Source organism: Helianthus annuus, chromosome 11 (genome assembly GCF_002127325.2).
Source record: "Helianthus annuus cultivar XRQ/B chromosome 11, HanXRQr2.0-SUNRISE, whole genome shotgun sequence".
In the NCBI taxonomy this organism is placed as follows: domain Eukaryota; kingdom Viridiplantae; phylum Streptophyta; class Magnoliopsida; order Asterales; family Asteraceae; genus Helianthus; species Helianthus annuus.
The window spans coordinates 155,987,198-156,006,569 of NC_035443.2; the positions used below are offsets into that span (position 1 = coordinate 155,987,198).

Sequence of the window (19,372 nt, forward strand, 5' to 3'; positions counted from 1 at the left end):
CCACGCCCCGCCATACCGACCCAACACGTCACTTACCAGCGGGGAGCTCGAATTCCACGTGTCAACCCATGCCCCAAACCCCCGCCCCACCATACCCCACGGTCGAAAACACGAATACCTTTCGCGCAACGCGCGTCATTTACAAACACTAGTTAAAATTAAATAAGATAACGTGACAAAGGAACCTCAAATATTAATTAATTGAAACCAAAAATTTAGTATATATATAAAAAATATGTAGACCTTTAAAGCATATGAATTATATGAGCTTACATTATTGATTTATTTTTGACGTGTTCCCTTTTGTTCATATAATTTATTAAAAAAATCTTTAAAATTTATTTTACCAGATTAAATATTTTTAGATTCAATTCGCTTTTGTTTAACATTACAAAATTTGACATTTTTTTTAACTATTTGTAATTATTGCTCGTATAAATGTGCCGAAAGTATGACAACTCTAAAGTACAAATCATAGGGTGTGACTGTCTTTTTCGTCATGTTTTTTTTTTTTTTTTTTTGAGTTGTATTCTTATTACCTTGTAAATAGTCAACACCTACCTTAAGGGATCGCTGATAAATAATTATTTTATATATGTATTGTTCTCTGTTAAAAATGAGGCTACAATTATTGTGCTCTAAAATATGGATATGCCTAGGTATAACAATATATTATGCCAATAGAAGATTATTGCCGGAGATTAGAGAATCATTATTGATTATTATTATTATGAACCATGTTAATCGACACATAATGATTAATGTTTAAAGGCCCAAAGAGCACAACCAATGGGCTTTGAAGAAACCCTAATATCCTTCCCGTCTTGCTACAATAGATAACCAACTACAACACGATCGGGACCTCAAACCACGTTCACTGCCAACCTACTTCGTCCCCTCACAACCCTCTATCGCATAACGCACATCATTCGGAACTTTTTTCAACCCTCTCAACTCTATATCTTTGTTTTTTGATGTGAACGGTTGCAAAGAAAGCTTTAGCACAAGTGGTTCCAACCGGAAGACTTGCAGGTACGATTGAACTTTGTTTATTAGTTGTTTCCATTTACTTTGTATGATACAATGTATTCGAAGTTACATTGTGGTTTTGTATATGTTCAGATGACTTGAATATGGTATATGTGATTCTTGAATTGCTTCCCTTAATTGGAATTTTGAGACAAAAAGTAAGAATTTTATATGTTATTGATTTATTGTTTTTATTTCACACAGGAACTAAAATTTGATGTAAAAACCAATCTACATTTTGATTTAAATTTGAGCAATTGTGAAAATCCCTAATATAACTTCTACTAAAAGTTGACAATTTCATCTGTTGCAAAGAATCCACATATTGTTTCTCTAATTCAACCTTTAACTTAGGATTTTAAACAGTAAAATAAGAATTGGACGAAATTATCAACTACCCATTTTTTTGAATGTTTTCATTTATTGTGTCATAGTTTTTCTAATATGCCTAAGCATATCTATGCCTACTGCCTGCTGCATTTTCTTACCATATCTAACTGTTTAGTTCACTTGTCATTTCTAGATGTAGTCGCGTGTTTGAGACAAATTATAAACAAAGCATTATAAAAATGTAAAACAGTTTTTAAGGCAATGAAAGTTCGGGAGAAGGCGAAAATGTGGAAGAGACTATTCAAGAACAGAACATGACTTCAATTGACATTAGGCCGAGTGAAGTAAGCCTTGTTACTTTTTAAATGTATGTTTTTACTACTTTCTTATACAATTATATAATGCTAAAATACTAATTGTTTTATGTTTCCATCGCAGAGCACATATAATAAATATGTTATCTAGAAATATGGAGAGGATACTATCTTACATCCAGAAATTGACATGGAACAAGATAAAATAGAGAAACATGCTTTGCTGGAGAAAATTGAAGAAAGTGCGAAGATGTATGCCGGAATGAATAAGAAAATTCAATTGTTGTCACAAAACCCACCACCAACTTAAGATATCTTGCTATGTTTGATTAAAAATTCAATTGTATTGCTTTTGATAATTTGGATCTTTTTGTCATGAGTTTTTTTATATTTATTGATATGATATATGGTTTGAGTATTTATCTTTAGTATGAGTTTTTTTTTTTTTAATTTTGTTGAGATTTGAATCCGATGATGTTTACAGGGAAAAAAGAAAACAATATAAAAAGATTTGTTTATGAAAAATTCCAAACAAAATGCCTAGCTAAATCTGGTGCAAAAACCTTTCGTAATCTATAGCTATATCCGTAGCAAAATCATGCGAATTTCGTAGCAAATTGGTAGCAAAAGTGAACAAATTCCATAGCCACATCGTTGCGAATTCGTATCTAAGTTCCGTAGCGGACTGGTAGCAAACAAATGCAACTGTAGCAAAAATGGTTGGAAAATGTAGCAATTTTCCGTAGCCAACATTCGTAGCGAAAACTAATTTGTAGCTAAATATCAGTAGCAAAATTCCGTAGCTAAAAACACCCGTAGCTAAAAATCCATAGCAAAATTCCGTAGCAAAAAATATCCGTAGCTAAAATTTCATAGCGAAATTCCGTAGCAATCTGTTTCATAGCAAATTCGTGGCTAAAATAGCGACGACTTTTTTTGTAGCTAAATTCGTCGCAAACATAATTTCCGTAGCTAAAGTTCGTAGCAAATAAATTAGCGACGGGACTTGTAGCTACGGACCGAATCCGTAGCAATTCGATAGCAAAATGGGTGTTTGCTACGGATTTGCTACGGATTTGGCCGTAGCAAATGCCTATTTCTGTAGTAGTGTCAAGTGAGTACATAACTCCCCTCTTTTTATGCTTTCAATTGTTTTGGGGTGACTCATATGTGTTAAATGTTTTTCAAGTTTTCATGAACAAATGCTATGGTTTATATAAAACACAATGATTTCAATAATGTGAACGAACTTGTTAGGGCGTTAGTCGAAAGACATTCGAATGACATTCATTAACTATGATCAAGCCGACCAGTAGTATGTTATGGTACCATAGGAGCCGACAAATCCTGTTACTAGGCTATTCACTGGATTTGGTGGGTAGTTTGGGGAACGACAGAAACTGTTATCTGATTAACAAATCATGTGTTGGTTTGTTAGTCTTGTTAAAGAGGTCTTTCAGGGCCTATTAAAGATACCCCATGGGTGGTATAGTCGAGTCACACAGGTTTGAATGTATTCATTAAAGAACGACCAAAAGTTGTATTTCACAATTAAAACACGGACGATTGAACGATGGTTTATAACACGGACGATTTGAATGATTGAAGCTATATGAACGATTTTGGACAAATGTTTTCAAACGATGACACACAACAAGGTTTACTTAAAGATATAAACCATACAATGTATACTTTCAAAGACGATTTACTACTTGGTTTTACAAAGACAAATGTTTTCAGTCAAGATTCATGGCTACAATGGTTTTGGTTTTACTTATATCAACTTGTAAAGTTGATAAAACATATTGCAATATCAAACACTTTTGATTTCAAGGTACATACTCGACAACTCTCGTAGTTGGTCGAGATATTGCAATATGGATTCAAAGCCATGAATTTGACAAACAAAACCTATGTACTCGCCGACATTTTTATGTTGACTGTTTTCACATATGTTTCAGGTTCTACTATGTGATGATTGTTGATTGCTTGCTACACATAGGATAGACGCGAACTTTAGTGACTTAAAACTTGAAAGACAATTGTTGTAATTATTTGGTTTATATCAAAACAATGAGTCAATTAACGAAATGAAACAAAACTTCAAGTACCATGTGTTGTGAAACAATGATTCTGTTACGACACTCCCCGACGTTTCTGCCGTGGTTTGTTGTATTACACGGTCGGGGTGTGACAGATTATCAATACACATGTGTATACACAAGTGTAAATCAATGGCCAGGATTTTAATGATGAAAATACACTAGTGTATTTTACGATTTGATGATAGTAAATCAATGACCACACCCTATATATATATAAGTGTATTATATTAAGTAGATTGTGTTCACATATCCAGTCTAGGCTTATACATCAAAACCCTAAGCCAAGTAAATAAATAAAGTTTATTTCCGCTATGCATATCCTGTATCAATCAGTCACGATAACCGGTTTGGGCGGGGTGTGCCATATTCGGCCTAGTGTAATACATGATATCAAAGAAGACGATATTTTCTCGTTGTAGGTATGGCTATGACATTAAATAAAATTTGACTTGGTTTTTAATTAAAATAATCAGTGTTTTCACATGGTCTGTACGTAGAGTCAAAAGTAGAGATAGACTTAAACTGCTAAATTTTGAATGTGATTATCTTTTGAGAAGGACCTCCAAGGTTGTCTACGAACAATTTTTAGAAATTTGTAATTTGTATATGTTCAATAGATTTATAAATTATAAAGGTAATAGTGATTTTTAATTTGCTTATTATTACATGTAATGTAATATGTAATTATTTATTATAAATGTTTTTAGTTGCCTATTTTTTTACCCAGCTCGTATTTGAGAACACATGCCACTCTCGCCCTTATTTTCTTATCTTTCTTTCCTATTAAATAATAGTATTAAACCTTAATTTTGCTGGTTCTATCATTTATTCCTATTAAATATTAATTAAATAATAGTATTAAACCTTAATTTTCTAGTGTCTCTCGTATTTACTTAATATTTATTTTCTCAACTATTTATTTTATTTTTAACGTTTATTAATAACTATTTAATATTTCATTAACTCAATCCTCTATAATATACGAGTTTCTAACCCAGTTTATAATAATTGAGTATCTCTATTGTTCTGTATTTGGTAAATGATAAACGTGATTGTTCCAAATTTATCATATTCAAATTTTATCTAATGCATTTCAATTTATAGATTTCATCTTTTATAAACATTTCACTAACAAAAAAATGAAGTAAAAAAAAATAGAAAGGTCTTAGTGTCTTACAGGAATTTCATGCCTTGCTTTCTCAAGTTTGTCGACAACTTGATCCGTACCCAATTGTTTTACTTGCTCCTCCTTTAAGACATCATATCAGAGAATAAAATTTCACTAACACTACGCCAAAACTGTAAATAACAATTAGCTACACCATAGTCATTTTGTTTCTTGTTTGTGCGACGGAATTATACCAAACGTCATAGAAAAAGAAGTTACGTGTGACCAAAGGTTAGACAATAGTCACGTTTAAAAATGCAAAATTTCGTGTAATTATAAATAACCATTAGCCACACCATAGACACTTTGTTTTTTGTTTGTGTGACAAAATGATACTAAACGTCATGGAAAAATAAATATGTGTGACCAAAGGTTAGACAATAGCCACATTTAAAGTTACAATATTTCATGTGACTTTACATAATCATTACTCACACCATCGCCATTTTGGTTATTTTGGTGTGACGAAATATTAGCTGACGCCATGGGTAAAAGATATTACGTGAGACCAAAGATTACACAATAGTCACACTTAAAAAAAATCATGTGGCTTTAAATAACTTTTAGCCATACCATCTTTATTTTGTTTTTTTATGTGACCATATGATAGTATGCGTAATGCACAAAATGAATATGTGTGGCTAAAGGTTAGATAATAGCTACACTTAAAATTATAAAGTTTCATGTGGCTTTACATAAGCATTAGCCACATTATCGTTACTTTGTTTTTTTATGTGAAGGAATGATAGCAAACGTCATGAAAAAACTAAATTATATGTCACCAAAGGTTAGTCATTAGCCACACTTAAAAACACAAAACTTCATGTGGCTTTACAAGCATTAGCCACACTGTCGTCACTTTTCTTGTGTGACGGAATGATAGGAAAGGTCATGTGAAAAAAAAAATGTATGACCAAAGGTTAAACAATAACCACACTTAAACTTATAAAACTTTATGTGTGACTAAAGGTTAGACAATAGTCACATTTGAAATTATAAAGTTGTTTTGTGTGTCTAGAAATAGTTTTTCGCCACACTTATAGTAAACTCATAGGACTAAATAACAACACGGCCACACTTACAGTGAGTTAATGTGGCCATTATTACCATTTAGTCACACTTAATGAATGGAATGTTTGATTACAACAACTCTTTTTGTCACATTTATTTTAATTGATGTGGCTAAAACAAACATTTAAGTGACTACATAATAGAAAGGACCACATTTACAATAAATTCATGTGGTTGTTCCTACCTTTTAGCAACACTTATTGTAGAAAATGTTTGATTCTAGCAAGAAATAATGGTACCCGTTAGCCACACTTTTAAATTGCTACGGCCACTAAACATGAATGTGGCTGTATATCAACCTACGATGACTCGACCTTTGGTTACACGTGAGTTGAAAAAAAAAGTGTGACAAAAGGCGTATGGTCACACTTTTTTGTGTGGCCGTAAGCCTTTTTTGACGTAGTGTAACAAAAAAATGAACTAAAAAAAATAGGAAGGGCTTAGTGTCTTACAGGAATTTCATGCCTTGCTTTCTCAAGTTTGTCGACAACTTGATCCTTACCCAATTGTTGCACTTGCTCCTCCTTTAAGACATCGTATCAGATAAAAATAAGTTACTGCTCAAAACTGTAAGTTTGAAATAATAGCTACAAATTGGTGATGAAAAACTATGTACTAAGTAAGTAACAAACTATAAAACAACGAAGAAATTGAAAATATAATAGATCATAAGATGTTGACAATATTGGTGTTCAACGATAATATAGTTAAAACCATCAAATGAATTTAAAGGTAAATTACACGTCAAATTTGGTAGAAAAATAACGAGTACGGACAAGGAAATTAAGAGATGATAGAAACAATATCATATTCCATGTCTGATTAAAATGATATGCAAATGGATTCTATCAGAGAAATTGGACGTTTCATTTGTAGCTTGTATACACGATACGATTGGTGGCGAGAATTCGTCCAGGATATGGGTGTAAAATGAAGATTAGTAGTTTTTTATGGAAAATGTATATAATGTTATGGAATATGAACACATTTTGAATCGAAATGAAAAGACGAGCAAGTAACAAAAACCCACTATTTTTAAACCTAAGGGGGCAGGCACCCAATTGACCAAGGGCTTGGAATATGAACACATTTTGAATCCCGTAAGCTTCAAGAAAGGGGCCAATCACGCCGGCCAGTTTTCATTCTTCAAATGAAAACGGTGGAGACTTGGTTTCATGAAAAGTAGATTTTTTTTTTGTTTAAAAAAATATACTTATATACATATACCATAGTATTATTGTAGGTTTCGGCTTTTGAGCTTTGAAAGGTTTTGTGTTTAGATGGAAGGGTTTTTCTTTCAATTGTGTCTTCATATGGATATTTTAAAGATCCTTTCTATATAATAATTTAGCCAATTTTTTTTGCCAATCTATATGCGTAACATGTATTCCTTATGTGTTAAGATAATATGCACCCAATGATCATACACATAAACAAACAAACCTAACTTACCTGAAAGACCAATGCTTTCTCAAGTTCATTGAGAACAGCTTTAATTGTTGGGCGTTGGTCTTGAGTCTCTGACACACACTGATTTGCAACTTTTAGAAATTTGTGCAAAGAATCCTTGTTGGCTCCTCTATTTGGAATACAACTCTTTTTATCGGTTTCTTCCTTTAGTGTAGGATCTATCATGCCTTCTATTGTTCCATTGCGGAAGTTTTTTCTAGCCACATGAACAAGCCCTTTGTCACTCTCCTTAAGGTAAATATGGTCATCAGCCACTCTTCCACATATAATCTCAAGCAAAACTACACCAAAGCTATACACATCCGACTCTCTTTTTAGCTTACCAGTATTCACATATTCTGGATCCACGTGATACTTTGACTCAAAATATGTTCTTTTATACGGAGTTTCATCTTTTATATTGGGGGGCAAGATTACTGCCCACTCAAAATCCTCAATCTTTGTCCGCCAGTTCTCGTCCATCCGACTCTCTTTTTAGCTTACCAGTATTCACATATTCTGGATCCACGTATTATCATTTTTTTGTCTTCCATCCCAGAGTGAATGTAACTCAATGCATGAGCAACATCAATGCATATTTTTAAACGTGTTTCCCAAGTCAACGTACACACGTTTCCTAAATAATCCATAAGGAATCCATTAGCAAATTTTTCCACGATAAGCATCATTTCAAAACCTTCAACACAAAATCCTATTAGAGTGACTATGTTGGGATGCTTAACGGTAATAAGCACTTCAAGTTCTCTAAAAAATAATTCTTCTTCGTCCTCGTCATCTCGAGGAAGGAAGCGTTTTATTAGTACAGTGTTGTGTATCTTGGGTTGTGTAGTTTTACCCTTCTCTTCTACAAAGGAAGGTTTTCCGTTATCAAAATGGTTGAGTTCTACTGTGTACCTAGCATCGTAATCATCGCTATCAGAATCTTTGTATGTGTCTGAAAAGTTATTGGTGGCTAACTTTATGTCATCGAGCTGAATCTTCAAGTGTTCCAAGTTGTTTAACTGCAAATATGTGAGAAAGGAAAAAGAGATCGAGTTACAAATTATGAAACTATATATACTTGTTAGAAATATGAGAATGAATTTTTTGTGGTTAATAGTTTTTTTTAATCGCTTTAGAAAATATAAAGGAAATTAATTTTTTTTTAGAAACTAAATAAAATTAACGTAAATAACAAATCTTAGAAGAAAAATGTCAAGCATAAAGAGTTGTTGCAAGTGGGTTACACCCACCCGACTGCCCAGATCCAAGTCTGTTTAGGGATGGGAGTATGCTATGATGGATCAACCAAACCAATAGTTACATAAGTAGATTATGCAGTTCTTGAGGTTGTACAAAGAGTTTTATGTTGTATTAATGAAAATATTACGAGGCTGAGGTACATAAACTGGTAATGATTATTATAAAGTACAAGTAGATTATGCAGTTCTTGAGGTCGTACAAAGAGTTTTATGTTGAAGTAAATGAAATATTATGAGGCTGAGGTTCGTAAACTGCTGAAGATTATTACTGTAAACTACAAATATTATGGAACACTTTGATTGCAGGTAAAAAGTCATCATATTTTATCGCGTAAAATGCTTGGTTGGTCCTTGTGGTTTGTAAACATTGCAGATTTGGTCCTAGTGGTTTAATAATTACACACTTGGTCCTAGTATTTGTAATTTTTGCACTCAGGTGGTCCTTATCATTAACCTAAGTTAGATTTTTCAGTTAAGTGTATATGAAATGACATATTTACCCTCAACAATTAAGAAAACTAAAAATATCTTCAACTCCCCTCTCTCTTCTTCCCCATCCATTTCTGTCACTCATCTCTCTCTCTCTCTCTGATAACACCATCACAAAACAAGTTCCCAGTGGTGGTGGTGGAGGTTTCAACACTAATACATCATAACCCCTCAATTGCTTCATCATGAATTAACTACAATCAACCACAATTCAATTTCCCCATACACACACCAAAATATGTACTTTTTAACACAGATTTTCATGCACATCAAGAACACAATGAAGATTTACCCAGAAATTAAAACAATCAGGTACGATTCATAACAAAATCCACATAGCCTAGTATACAGATTGGAATCACTACGTAAACAAGAACATCAACATCACTCGAATTAGTTCAGATCAATATTTCTGTTCACCGTAATTACTTATAAAACCAGATCTGTAAGTTGAACAAGAACATTAACTTCTAAATAACATATTCTAATTGCGATTTATAAACCTTTATCACTAATTTCAGGTTTTTATTAAAGGCGATTTACATTGGTTGGTTTTCCCGTGATGTCGGGGTGAGGTGTTGGCAGCGCCGCAGTGGGGTGGAGGTGTTACGGTTGTGGGTTTTTCGCCGGCGATGTCCAAGTTAGGTGGTGGCGGCATGGTGGAGTTGTTATGGTGGGGCGTTTTTCCGGCGATGTGGGGTGGATCTGTTATGGTGGTGGGTGCTATTATTATGGTGGTGGAAGGTTATTGTTGTTTGCAGAGAAATAGGGCATGTTTGGCTTAACTTATTTCTGACTTATTAAAAGTCCTTTTCCCTCAAAATAAGTAAGAATTTCTTACTTCTTGACTTCTTGTCTCACAACAACAGAAAATCCAAACACTAAAATAAGTCCTTTTACCCACCAATAAGTCAAAAGTCAGAAAAATAAGGAACCCCAAACACCCCCATAGATGGGGAAGAAGAGAGAGGGGAGAAGAAGGTGGGGTGGGCATCTTCTTTATATATATTTTTTTTATTTCTTTTAATTGTTCAAGGGTAATATAGTCATTTCATACATAGTTAACTGAGAAATTTAACAGAGGTTAGGTCAGGGGACCAACCGAGTTCATTTTTGACAACTTTTGGGACCACGCGTGTAATTATTAAACCACTAGGACCAAGTATAAATTTTTTGCAAACTACAGGGACCAACCAAGCATTTAACTCTATTTTATATGTATTTGTGTTTGCTAAAAGTACATTTGGAAGCTATACATTGGGGAGGGGCGGATCTACGTGGAGAGCAGGGGTTGCCCGGGACACCTCTCAACTTTCTTGGCGAAATGTAAAATTTTCTTTTGTTTCTTGATTTTATGCATTCGGATGGCAAACATCAGGATACCCCTAGGATACCCCTAAATATAATATTAGAGAGATGAAGGAGAAAAATAAAATATTTTGAAAAAAAGAGATCTCCAGCCGACGTTATAGTTGCTTATAGGGGTGTTCTTTGGGTTATTTTTTCGGGTTTCGGGTTTTTTAGATCGGGTTGTTCGGGTTTTTGGCTAGGGAAAAGCGACCCTATAACCAACCCATTTAAAGTATGGGTTTTCGGGTATCGGTTATTCAGGTTCGGGTTAATTTGGGTCGGGTTATTCGGTTTTCGGGTTTAAATGTATAAGAAAAAACAATAATTTATTTTCACAAAATATCATCAAATATATCATATATATCATGTATTTAATTAAATATCATCAAAATTCAAACATCATTTAACAATATGGTAAGATAATATTTAAAAGTCTCAAAACTTAATGTTCAGGTTTTTATTCGGGTTTCAAGTTGGTTTTACGGGTCGGGTTTTTTGTTGGGAAAAAGTGACCCAATAGCCGACCCATTTAAGGTTCGGGTAGGTCAGGTTTGGGTTATCCGGGTTCAGGTTTTTGGTTATTCTCTAATGGAAAAATTACAAGTTTTGTCCTTTTTCTTTATACCATATTTCAGGCGGTGTCCTTTTCAACGAATGTTGATAGGTTTTGCCCTTTATAGGGAATTTTGTTCCATGTTTTGTCATTTGACCCTAACCTAGTTAGATTTTCTGGTTAAATCTGGTCACATGCAAGTCACATGAGGGTAGTTTAGTCTTTATACATATAAAGGACAAGTTTTGTAAATATTGATAGATGTATATATTTTACTCTTTTTATTATAAACCAAATATTATTTTTGTTATATAAAACCCAGTCCATCCAGATTTTTCTTAATCTCATCTCTCTTCAATCTCTGTTTATAACCCCACCACATGCCACCACCACACACCACCAACACCATCTCTCTTCAGAGTCGTTTTAATTTTTTACTGGTTCGAAATAAAACATAATCCAAATCAACAAACCAATTCTCGAGAACCCAAACAAACTGATTCAATAATGCTAATTTTCATAACACAAGAAATCACCACCAAAATCGTATAAAGTTTGCCCCAAATTGAAATTGTATTCAACAGGTGAATCACAAACCCCATGTCTATCTATCTATAAAAATCAACGAACACATAACAAAATAAAGTTCCAATCAATCAAGTCTTACTCAAATCATCCACATCAGTCTCCTGTCTTTGATGAAACACAGTCGAGAAATTGACCGACAAATCCGCATACATCGCCACAATCTTGGAAACATTATTTTTAATCTCTTGAATCAGGGCGACATTCGACACCATACTTTCATGATTCTTCGATTGGTGATTCTCGTTAACCAACTGGATCATGACTCGGTTCCGTTCCAATACAGATTGCACTTCACGGAAGCTGTCGGTGAAGGTGGTCCACAGGATACCTCATTGTTCTCTTCTTCGTCAGAGATTCCGTTGTTGTTTACGATGGAAGATGGAGGTTGAGGGTTTGATTGTTCATCCATCGTTGATTCACCGCCGAAGGATGAGGAATTCAGGGTTGTCATTTACTTGTTTGATATTATGTTATTGGGTGGTTTTTGTTTTCTTTCTTGGAAAAATTACCATCGGTATGAGACTGTACGGCCGCCATTGATGATTTACAATGGACCTTGTTGCAGCAGTTGTTGATGCAACTCCAAAGGTTGATGAAGCTATGAGTGATTGGGTTCTGCATTGGTTTGAATTTGGTGGAAACATTAGGGTTTGAAAGGGGTTGTGTTCGCTGGCGGCGGTGGATCTGTGACGTGGGGGTGGGGGTGGGGGTGGCGTGTGGTGGCGGGGGTGGGTGGTGGTGGTGTGAGGTGGAGGTGGTGGGATTGTAAACAGAGATTGAAGAGAGATGAGATTGAGAAAAATCTTGATGGATTAACAAAAATAATATTTTGTTTATTAATAAAAAGAGTAAAATATATAAATAAAGTAAAAAAGAATAGAAAAATAAATAAAAAGACTAAAATACCCTTGGGTAACCAGATTTAACAAGAAAATCTAACTTAGTTAGGGCTAAAGGACAATATGTGCAGCAAAATTCCCTATAATGGGCAAAACCTGTCAACATTCGTTGAAAAGGACACCGCATGAAATATGGTATAAAGATAAATGACAAAACTTGTAATTTTTCCTTCTCTAATTCGAGTTGGGTCTCGGATAAAAAAGCACAACACCAGTTACAGACTTACAAAGAAGAACACTCTTCCTTATTTAAAATGAAAAGATAAATATTATTTGGATTTGAAGGGGTATGGTCCCAAAAACCCTACGCAAGCGCAGAGGACCATACCATAATAAAATTCCAAATTCATCTCGAACAGACCTTGCGCGGCCGCGCAATGTGTCCTAGTAAAGATTTGGGAAAGATCAGTCTAGTCTTCAGTAACCATGCACCGCAGAAAAGAAGGACAAATGTTCAACTAACACCCTTGCGCAGGCCCGCGCAAGGGTATAGTTAAGCTTGAAGATTTAACAACAAAGACAAGTCTTGAACACTTCCATGTGCATGAAATAAAGACTTGAACAAAGGAATCTTTTCTGTTATAACAGAATGGACACGTGGCAAGGGATTACTGGTTTACAGCTGTAGATCTTCTAGAAGGCATTAAATTACCATCGTGCACAAACCTCATTCGGTTATAACCGAATGTGACGTGGCAAAATCTGGGACCTTCGTTGATGTCAATATGATGGCAACAATTTACATGCAAATCTAGATTAAACCACTTTCCACGTGGCATCTCCCCAGCCGTTGATCAAGATCACGATCTGTGTGCATGGATGGCGAGATAACTAACAAACGGAAAAGAGAATTTCGTTATTACCTCCGTTACATTTTTGGCGCCAAACTTCGGTTATAAGTATGGAAATTCAGGTACAATCTAAATCGTCTACACTCACTTTCACTCTTACTATTTCATCTTCTTTGAGATCATTGTACTTATTCTCACGCCGGAGGGTGGTCACGGAGAGAACCCCCATTCTCCCCGTGGTGAGGCTAATGGCGTTTCTGTTTTCCAGAGATTTCTGACGAAGTAGTTCCCACCAATAATCGACGAGAGGATTAACCCTTTTATGCAGAAACCCTACCCCCAGTGACGAAGTAGTTCCCACCAATAATCGACGAGAGGATTAACCCTTTTATGCAGAAACCCTACCCCCAAATCTGATTGATTCCGGTCATTTAGATATGGTGTTTCTTCAGGATTAATTTTCTCTCTTGAGATGTTGGAAGTAACTTGAACCTACATTGAGTTGACCAACCTATCACTCTTTTCTAATTTACTTATATTAATATTAGTTTGATTCTATTATATTACTATGTATTAATCGATTATCTATTAGTTAATTAATCAAAACTAGTTGATTTTCCGCCCGCACGTTGCGACTGAGATCTAATGTTTGCAAAACGTGTGTTGGAAACGACAAGCAGATACTGAATATCAAAGCCTAGATAAAAATGACGTACTAACGATAGTCACTTCGTCCTAAAAGAGTGATTTTAAATAATCTAATATATAATAGTAGGACCCATATGTCCTACACGTTAGAAATTCAGTTGTTTTCACATCAGTTATTAGTTATTACGGTACTAACATGTTAAAATATAGATGAGCTTGGTACCTGTAACGACACCGAAACTTTGAAGGAATGATACGATATGGTATTTGAAGGTAAAAATAAATACATGTATGGTACCAGACCGGTTTGGTATAGTAAATTTGGTACCGAAAATGATTTGGTATAGTAAATTTGGTACCAATATGATACCGGTTTGATTACAGGATATGCCTGTGTGGATCTAACAGAGGTTTCTCTGCTTGTGGGCTTAGGGGGTAGTGCTTTCACGGTGGGTCAGGCTGCTTTAAAGACTGCTTCGGGTAAAGTGACCAAACACGAGAAAGCGTGCCTTGACAACTAGCACGTGTTTATCCCATTTGCTTTTCATACTTTTGGTTTTTTGGCACCAAAGGCTGGTGACCTACTTAGTCGAGTTCAAAGGGTCATGCATAGTAATGTTATAACCCCGAGATCTATGGACGTAATTTTTAAAAGACTTAGTTTTGCTATTCAAAAAGGGGTAGCGGCGCAGGTTATTATCCGTTTACCAACTATCTCGATGTAAATTCATAACAGGATAAATTTAGTTATAACCGATGAAATGTACTTAAAAAATAATCTAAACATCCAAGTTAATTTTACATACAACGATTCAAACCTGGTACCGAATATACCTGTTACGGTACGGTTTAATACCGATACTTGAGGGTAAATACCGGTACCGTACCGGATCAGTGCCGAAAACGTCAAAAGTCAGTATCGAAAATGTCTTCGGTTTGATAAATTCGATACCGGAACCGGTATTCGGTACCATTTGCTCATCCCTAGGTGATGTTACTATTCATTAGGTTCTATTTTTAACATATAGGTAATAGGTAATAGGTAATAGGTAATTGTATTTATTATTTAATTTAATCGATAGTCTACTAGTAAATAATCAATTTATTATCAAATATTATTTATTATTTAATATATTTATTATCTGTTAGTTAATTATTTTTTATTTGAATCTTACTACTTATGATAACTTTTTGAGTAAGTTACAAGTTTTGTCCTTTATGTTTACACCAAATTGCAGGCGTTGTCCTTTAGCGCAAAAGTTGACAAATTTTGTACTTAATGTTCCAACATCTTATGTCCTTTACGCCTAACACAGTTATATTTTTTAGTTAAGTTTGGTCATGTGCCTTGCATATGAGGACATACTTGTCATTTTCACCTTTCCAAAGGTTATTTGTAAACACTTATTATTGAGGGACTGTATTTACAAAACTGGGAAAAAAAATATAAACTCTTTATCTTTCTCTCTAATCTGAACCCACCACCACAACCTAATCTCTCTTTAATCTCTCTCAACCCGCCGCCACCACCACCCCACAACCTTCACCCAAGGTTTAAAAGAACGGAAACGAGTTTCGAGGCATTTTCCCTTCGCCTCGAGGCGAAACGAAGCGTAAGGCCGAGGCGGTATTAATAAATAATATAAAATTATAAAAATAATAATACCAACTAATTTCATCATCAGATTCATAAAAATCATCAAAAACACACTTAAGAAGGACATGAAATATTTGAAATTGACACAAAAAGTCAAAAACAACTATCAAAATCCCATGAGGCGCAACTTTCTTAGCGCCTCAGAGGGCCTCAGTCCCTCTGAGGCGCATATACATTAAAAACACCATGTGGCGCGCCCAAGACTCGTTTATTTTGTCGTTTCGCCTCGAGGCGCGCCTTGAGGCGCACGCCTCAAACGTTTTTTAAAACCATTCCTTCACCACCACCACCGCCACCCACCCCACCTTCGCCTTCACCGCCTCCACACCCACCTATCAGCCACCCCAACCCTACTACACCAACCATCACCACGGTACCCACCATCACACCACCCCTGCCTGACTGCCTCTCCCTACAACCCGCCGTCCATCACCGCTCCCCCTACACCCGCCGTCCATCACTGCCTCCCCTGCAACCACAACCTCCCCCGCCACACCTAAAAGTCAGAAATAGTTCTGGGACCGCAAGCACCATTACTCATTGTGTTAGAGTTTGTTTCTTCAATTGATTGTGTTTATAATGAATAATTTAAACTATGTGTTTGTATAATTTGTGCATAAATATGAAGCAATTGAAGGTGTGTTTGCTTGTTCAGTTGATTTGTATATGTTGTGCGAAAACTGAAGCAATTGAACGAAGTTCATGTTCAATTACTCACTATGTTTATTTGTTCAATGTATTTTGTTTGTTCAATTGGTGGTGTTAATGGTGGGTTTTTAAAGAGATAGGGGGGAGGATGTCTGCGTTTTAGAGAGAGAGAAAGGATATTGAGGGAGGAAATGGGTTTTTATATATTTTCTAGAAAAAGGGTTTATTTATTATATTAAGATGCTAAAAGACAATATTACCCTTATATGGGGTCCATATGACCGAACTTAACTAAAAAATCTTATTGAGTTAGGCATAAAGAAAATAATGTGCAAGATTTTGGAACATTAAGTCCAAAATTTGTCAACTTTTACGCTAAAAGACTACGCATGTAATTTGGTGTAAACATAAAGGACAAAACTTCTAATTTACTGTAACTTCTTTTCATAACTCATCCATTTTGCTCCCTGCGGGGAGCAAAATATGTAAATACCAGATGATACTTTTTGTGGTATAAAAATGTTTCATAGTCGAGATTATTTAGTATTTAAAAACCTCAAACACTTCAATAAATATACTAATTTAAAGTTCATGATGAACTATTAATACATATCAGAAGATACAAAAACTTAGGTTAGGAACCGACGCGAACTGAGCTGAAAATTTTTACGTTCGCTTGTATGAAATTGAAGCATCTAAAAATAGTGACTTCTACATTTAATAAAGTAAACCTATAGGTGACACGTGTCGTATTACTATGCATCCTAGAATTGTTTTCCCACCATTTTCTTTCTCTTATTTTGTTAATATCCTTTAGATTTAAATATAATTTATATAAGATTTTAAAATCATTGGATATTAAGAATAGTGATTACGTATAGATTATTATCCACCCTTTACGTTAGAATGTAGATCAACTCATATTTAAACGAAGAATCTAAATGTATTATATTTGCCCCGAATCGTTTTCAAACAAAATTTACGTCAAAACGTAGACCAACTCGTATTTATACCATTCGAATATCATATTTGACTTGAGTCTGAACAAAATTGACATCGAACGTACATAAAGTGAGCACCAAAACATATTATATTTGATCCCACTCGTTTCTAAGCAAAATTTTCTTCAAAATGCAGAACACCACGAATTCATAACAACACATAATAAGCAAAAAACAAATTAATTTTTTTAAGTTAACAAGTACAATATAGAAATAGTTTTTAATTAATAAACAATTGTTATATAGTAATATTAAAATAAAATTTAATTATAACTTTCTTTTTTAACAGTAACTAACAATGAGTTATAGAATATAATTAGTTTTTTGCTCACTTAAAGTGTTGTTCTATAAGCAGTCAAGTTAAAATGATGGGAAATAAAGTTAAAAGACCTAAAGAAAAAACAAAATACAAAAAAGGACTTACAAAATTTTCAGGTCGCGGCTTAAAGTTTAATGCTTTCTCAAATGCTTTTTGAAGTTCATCAACAACACTGAGCATGTGTGGGCGATGTGCTCGATCTTCCTTTAAGCAAGAATATGCCGTTTTTGAGCATTTTCTGAGTGAACTTAAGGATATTTGATTTTTAGACATTTGATTCTTTAGATAGGGGTGGATTATATCTGGAAGTGTTTGGTTTTCATAATGATACTTGGCCAATGCAGCTAGATACTTATTCCCCCCTGTCTTAATATACGCTCTCCTCCCACACAATATTTCAAATAAAACCACACCAAATGCGTAGATGTCCGACTTGTGGGTCACCCCTTTCGTCTTTTCAATTTCTGGGTCCATATACCCTATTGTGCCAGTAGGTTCAGAAAGAATGACCTGGTCCATTCGGTTAAGTGATTCTTTGATGGAAACTTTAAAACCGGATAACTTGGGTTCCCAGTTCTCGTCTAATAAAATTGTGGAGCTGTTGATGTTAAGATGTATAACACCATAACCACGTCTCTGGTCAAAATGGAGGTAACTCAACGCACGAGCCACGCCTACACATATCTTCAATCTTTGCGTCCATGTGAGGTTCGGGCTGTTTAGATGCTCCTTTAGACTTCCATTTTTGGCCTCATACATGGTTACAATGATCTTCTCATCTTTCTCATCGCAAAATCCAACCATAGAGACTATATTTGGATGCTTGAGATCAGAAAGCATTGAAACTTCTGTCCAGAACTCGACGACTCCTCCACCGTGCTTACGATCTAACCTCAGCGCAGAAATCTTGATCAACTCCCTGGACCGCTGGAGGTGTCCTTTGTATACATGTCCCAATCCACCGCGTCCGATGATATTATCATGATGAAAGTTGTTGGTGGCGTTTAGTACGTCTTCAAGTGGGATTTGTAAGTGAGCAAACTTGGTGATCAATGTAGTTGATGCCATTATCATGTAGAAAGGAGTGCAAAAACAATGGGTTACAAGTGAATGAGAAGAAGATGGTAAGATTAGTAGATTGGGTATACATTAATTAATTATTAGTAGATTGTTGGTGTGATTATTTTATACCGGGTGGTCACCTCGGGGAATATAAAGAAGAAGCAACTCAGGACTTGGATTAATGTAAAAGGCTGAACAAGTCACGTGAACCTTGTCATACTATCCTTGAAACTATAAAATGGTAACGTGCACATCACATGTTTCAGCTGGCAAGATATCCTATGAAAAAAGTTACAACTCCGATGCAAATATTTTCCAGGAAAAAATTACAACACGTTATAAAATAATCATACACGCTATATATGGTTCACACCTATTATCAACATATACAATCTCAACTTCAGATGACGTCAGGGAATAGTTGTCTCAAATGGTTGGCCACCTTTGGGCGGCTATTTGACTTTTGTTTTTTTTTTTTTTTTTTCTTTTTTCCATATAATAGTTATTTATAGGTGATGTCAAATTACAATTTTATCCCAGGTGTAAAATTACGATTTCGTACTTGATTCAAAATAAAATTTTGCTTTTGCCCTCAGCCTAAATTTACGATTTCGCCTTCAGTTAAAAAATACACTTTTG

The 19,372-nt window shown here is 34.8% G+C and overlaps 1 protein-coding gene and 2 long non-coding RNA genes across 4 annotated transcripts; 2 read left to right on the forward strand and 1 right to left on the reverse strand.

The window, feature by feature from the left end:
* The first annotated feature begins 741 nt into the window (after positions 1 to 741).
* Positions 742 to 2,101, forward strand: LOC110891183. Its single transcript, XR_002565085.2, has 3 exons — positions 742 to 1,032; positions 1,553 to 1,703; positions 1,798 to 2,101. It is a non-coding gene; the product is annotated as an uncharacterized LOC110891183 (long non-coding RNA).
* Positions 2,102 to 4,830: 2,729 nt separating this feature from the next.
* LOC110891181 (serine/threonine-protein kinase CDG1) lies at positions 4,831 to 18,831 on the reverse strand. 2 transcript variants are annotated; one of them, XM_022138849.2, is made up of 4 exons: positions 17,777 to 18,831; positions 7,470 to 8,488; positions 6,470 to 6,541; positions 4,831 to 5,027 (listed from the first exon to the last, which is right to left on the reverse strand). In XM_022138849.2, exons 2-4 carry the CDS (start codon positions 7,947 to 7,949, stop codon positions 4,944 to 4,946), a joined length of 636 nt encoding a protein of 211 aa, XP_021994541.2. In that variant the 5' UTR covers positions 7,950 to 8,488; positions 17,777 to 18,831; the 3' UTR covers positions 4,831 to 4,943. Both variants share the same exon structure in this region; 1 of them encodes a protein (XP_021994541.2).
* On the forward strand, positions 9,278 to 10,128 carry LOC110891185. The gene is made up of 2 exons (XR_002565087.2): positions 9,278 to 9,529; positions 9,739 to 10,128. It is a non-coding gene; the product is annotated as an uncharacterized LOC110891185 (long non-coding RNA).
* Positions 18,832 to 19,372: the final 541 nt, after the last annotated feature.

Coding starts and splice junctions, on each gene's coding strand:
- LOC110891181 (XM_022138849.2), bottom strand. CDS start 7,949: ATGGACGAGAACTGGCGGACAAAGATTGAGGATTTTGAGTGGGCAGTA. Junction 6,542..7,469: donor AGAAAGCATTGGTCTTTCAG/GTAAGTTAGGTT, acceptor GATGTCTTAAAG/GAGGAGCAAGTGCAACAATT. Junction 5,028..6,469: donor AAGCAAGGCATGAAATTCCT/GTAAGACACTAA, acceptor GATGTCTTAAAG/GAGGAGCAAGTAAAACAATT.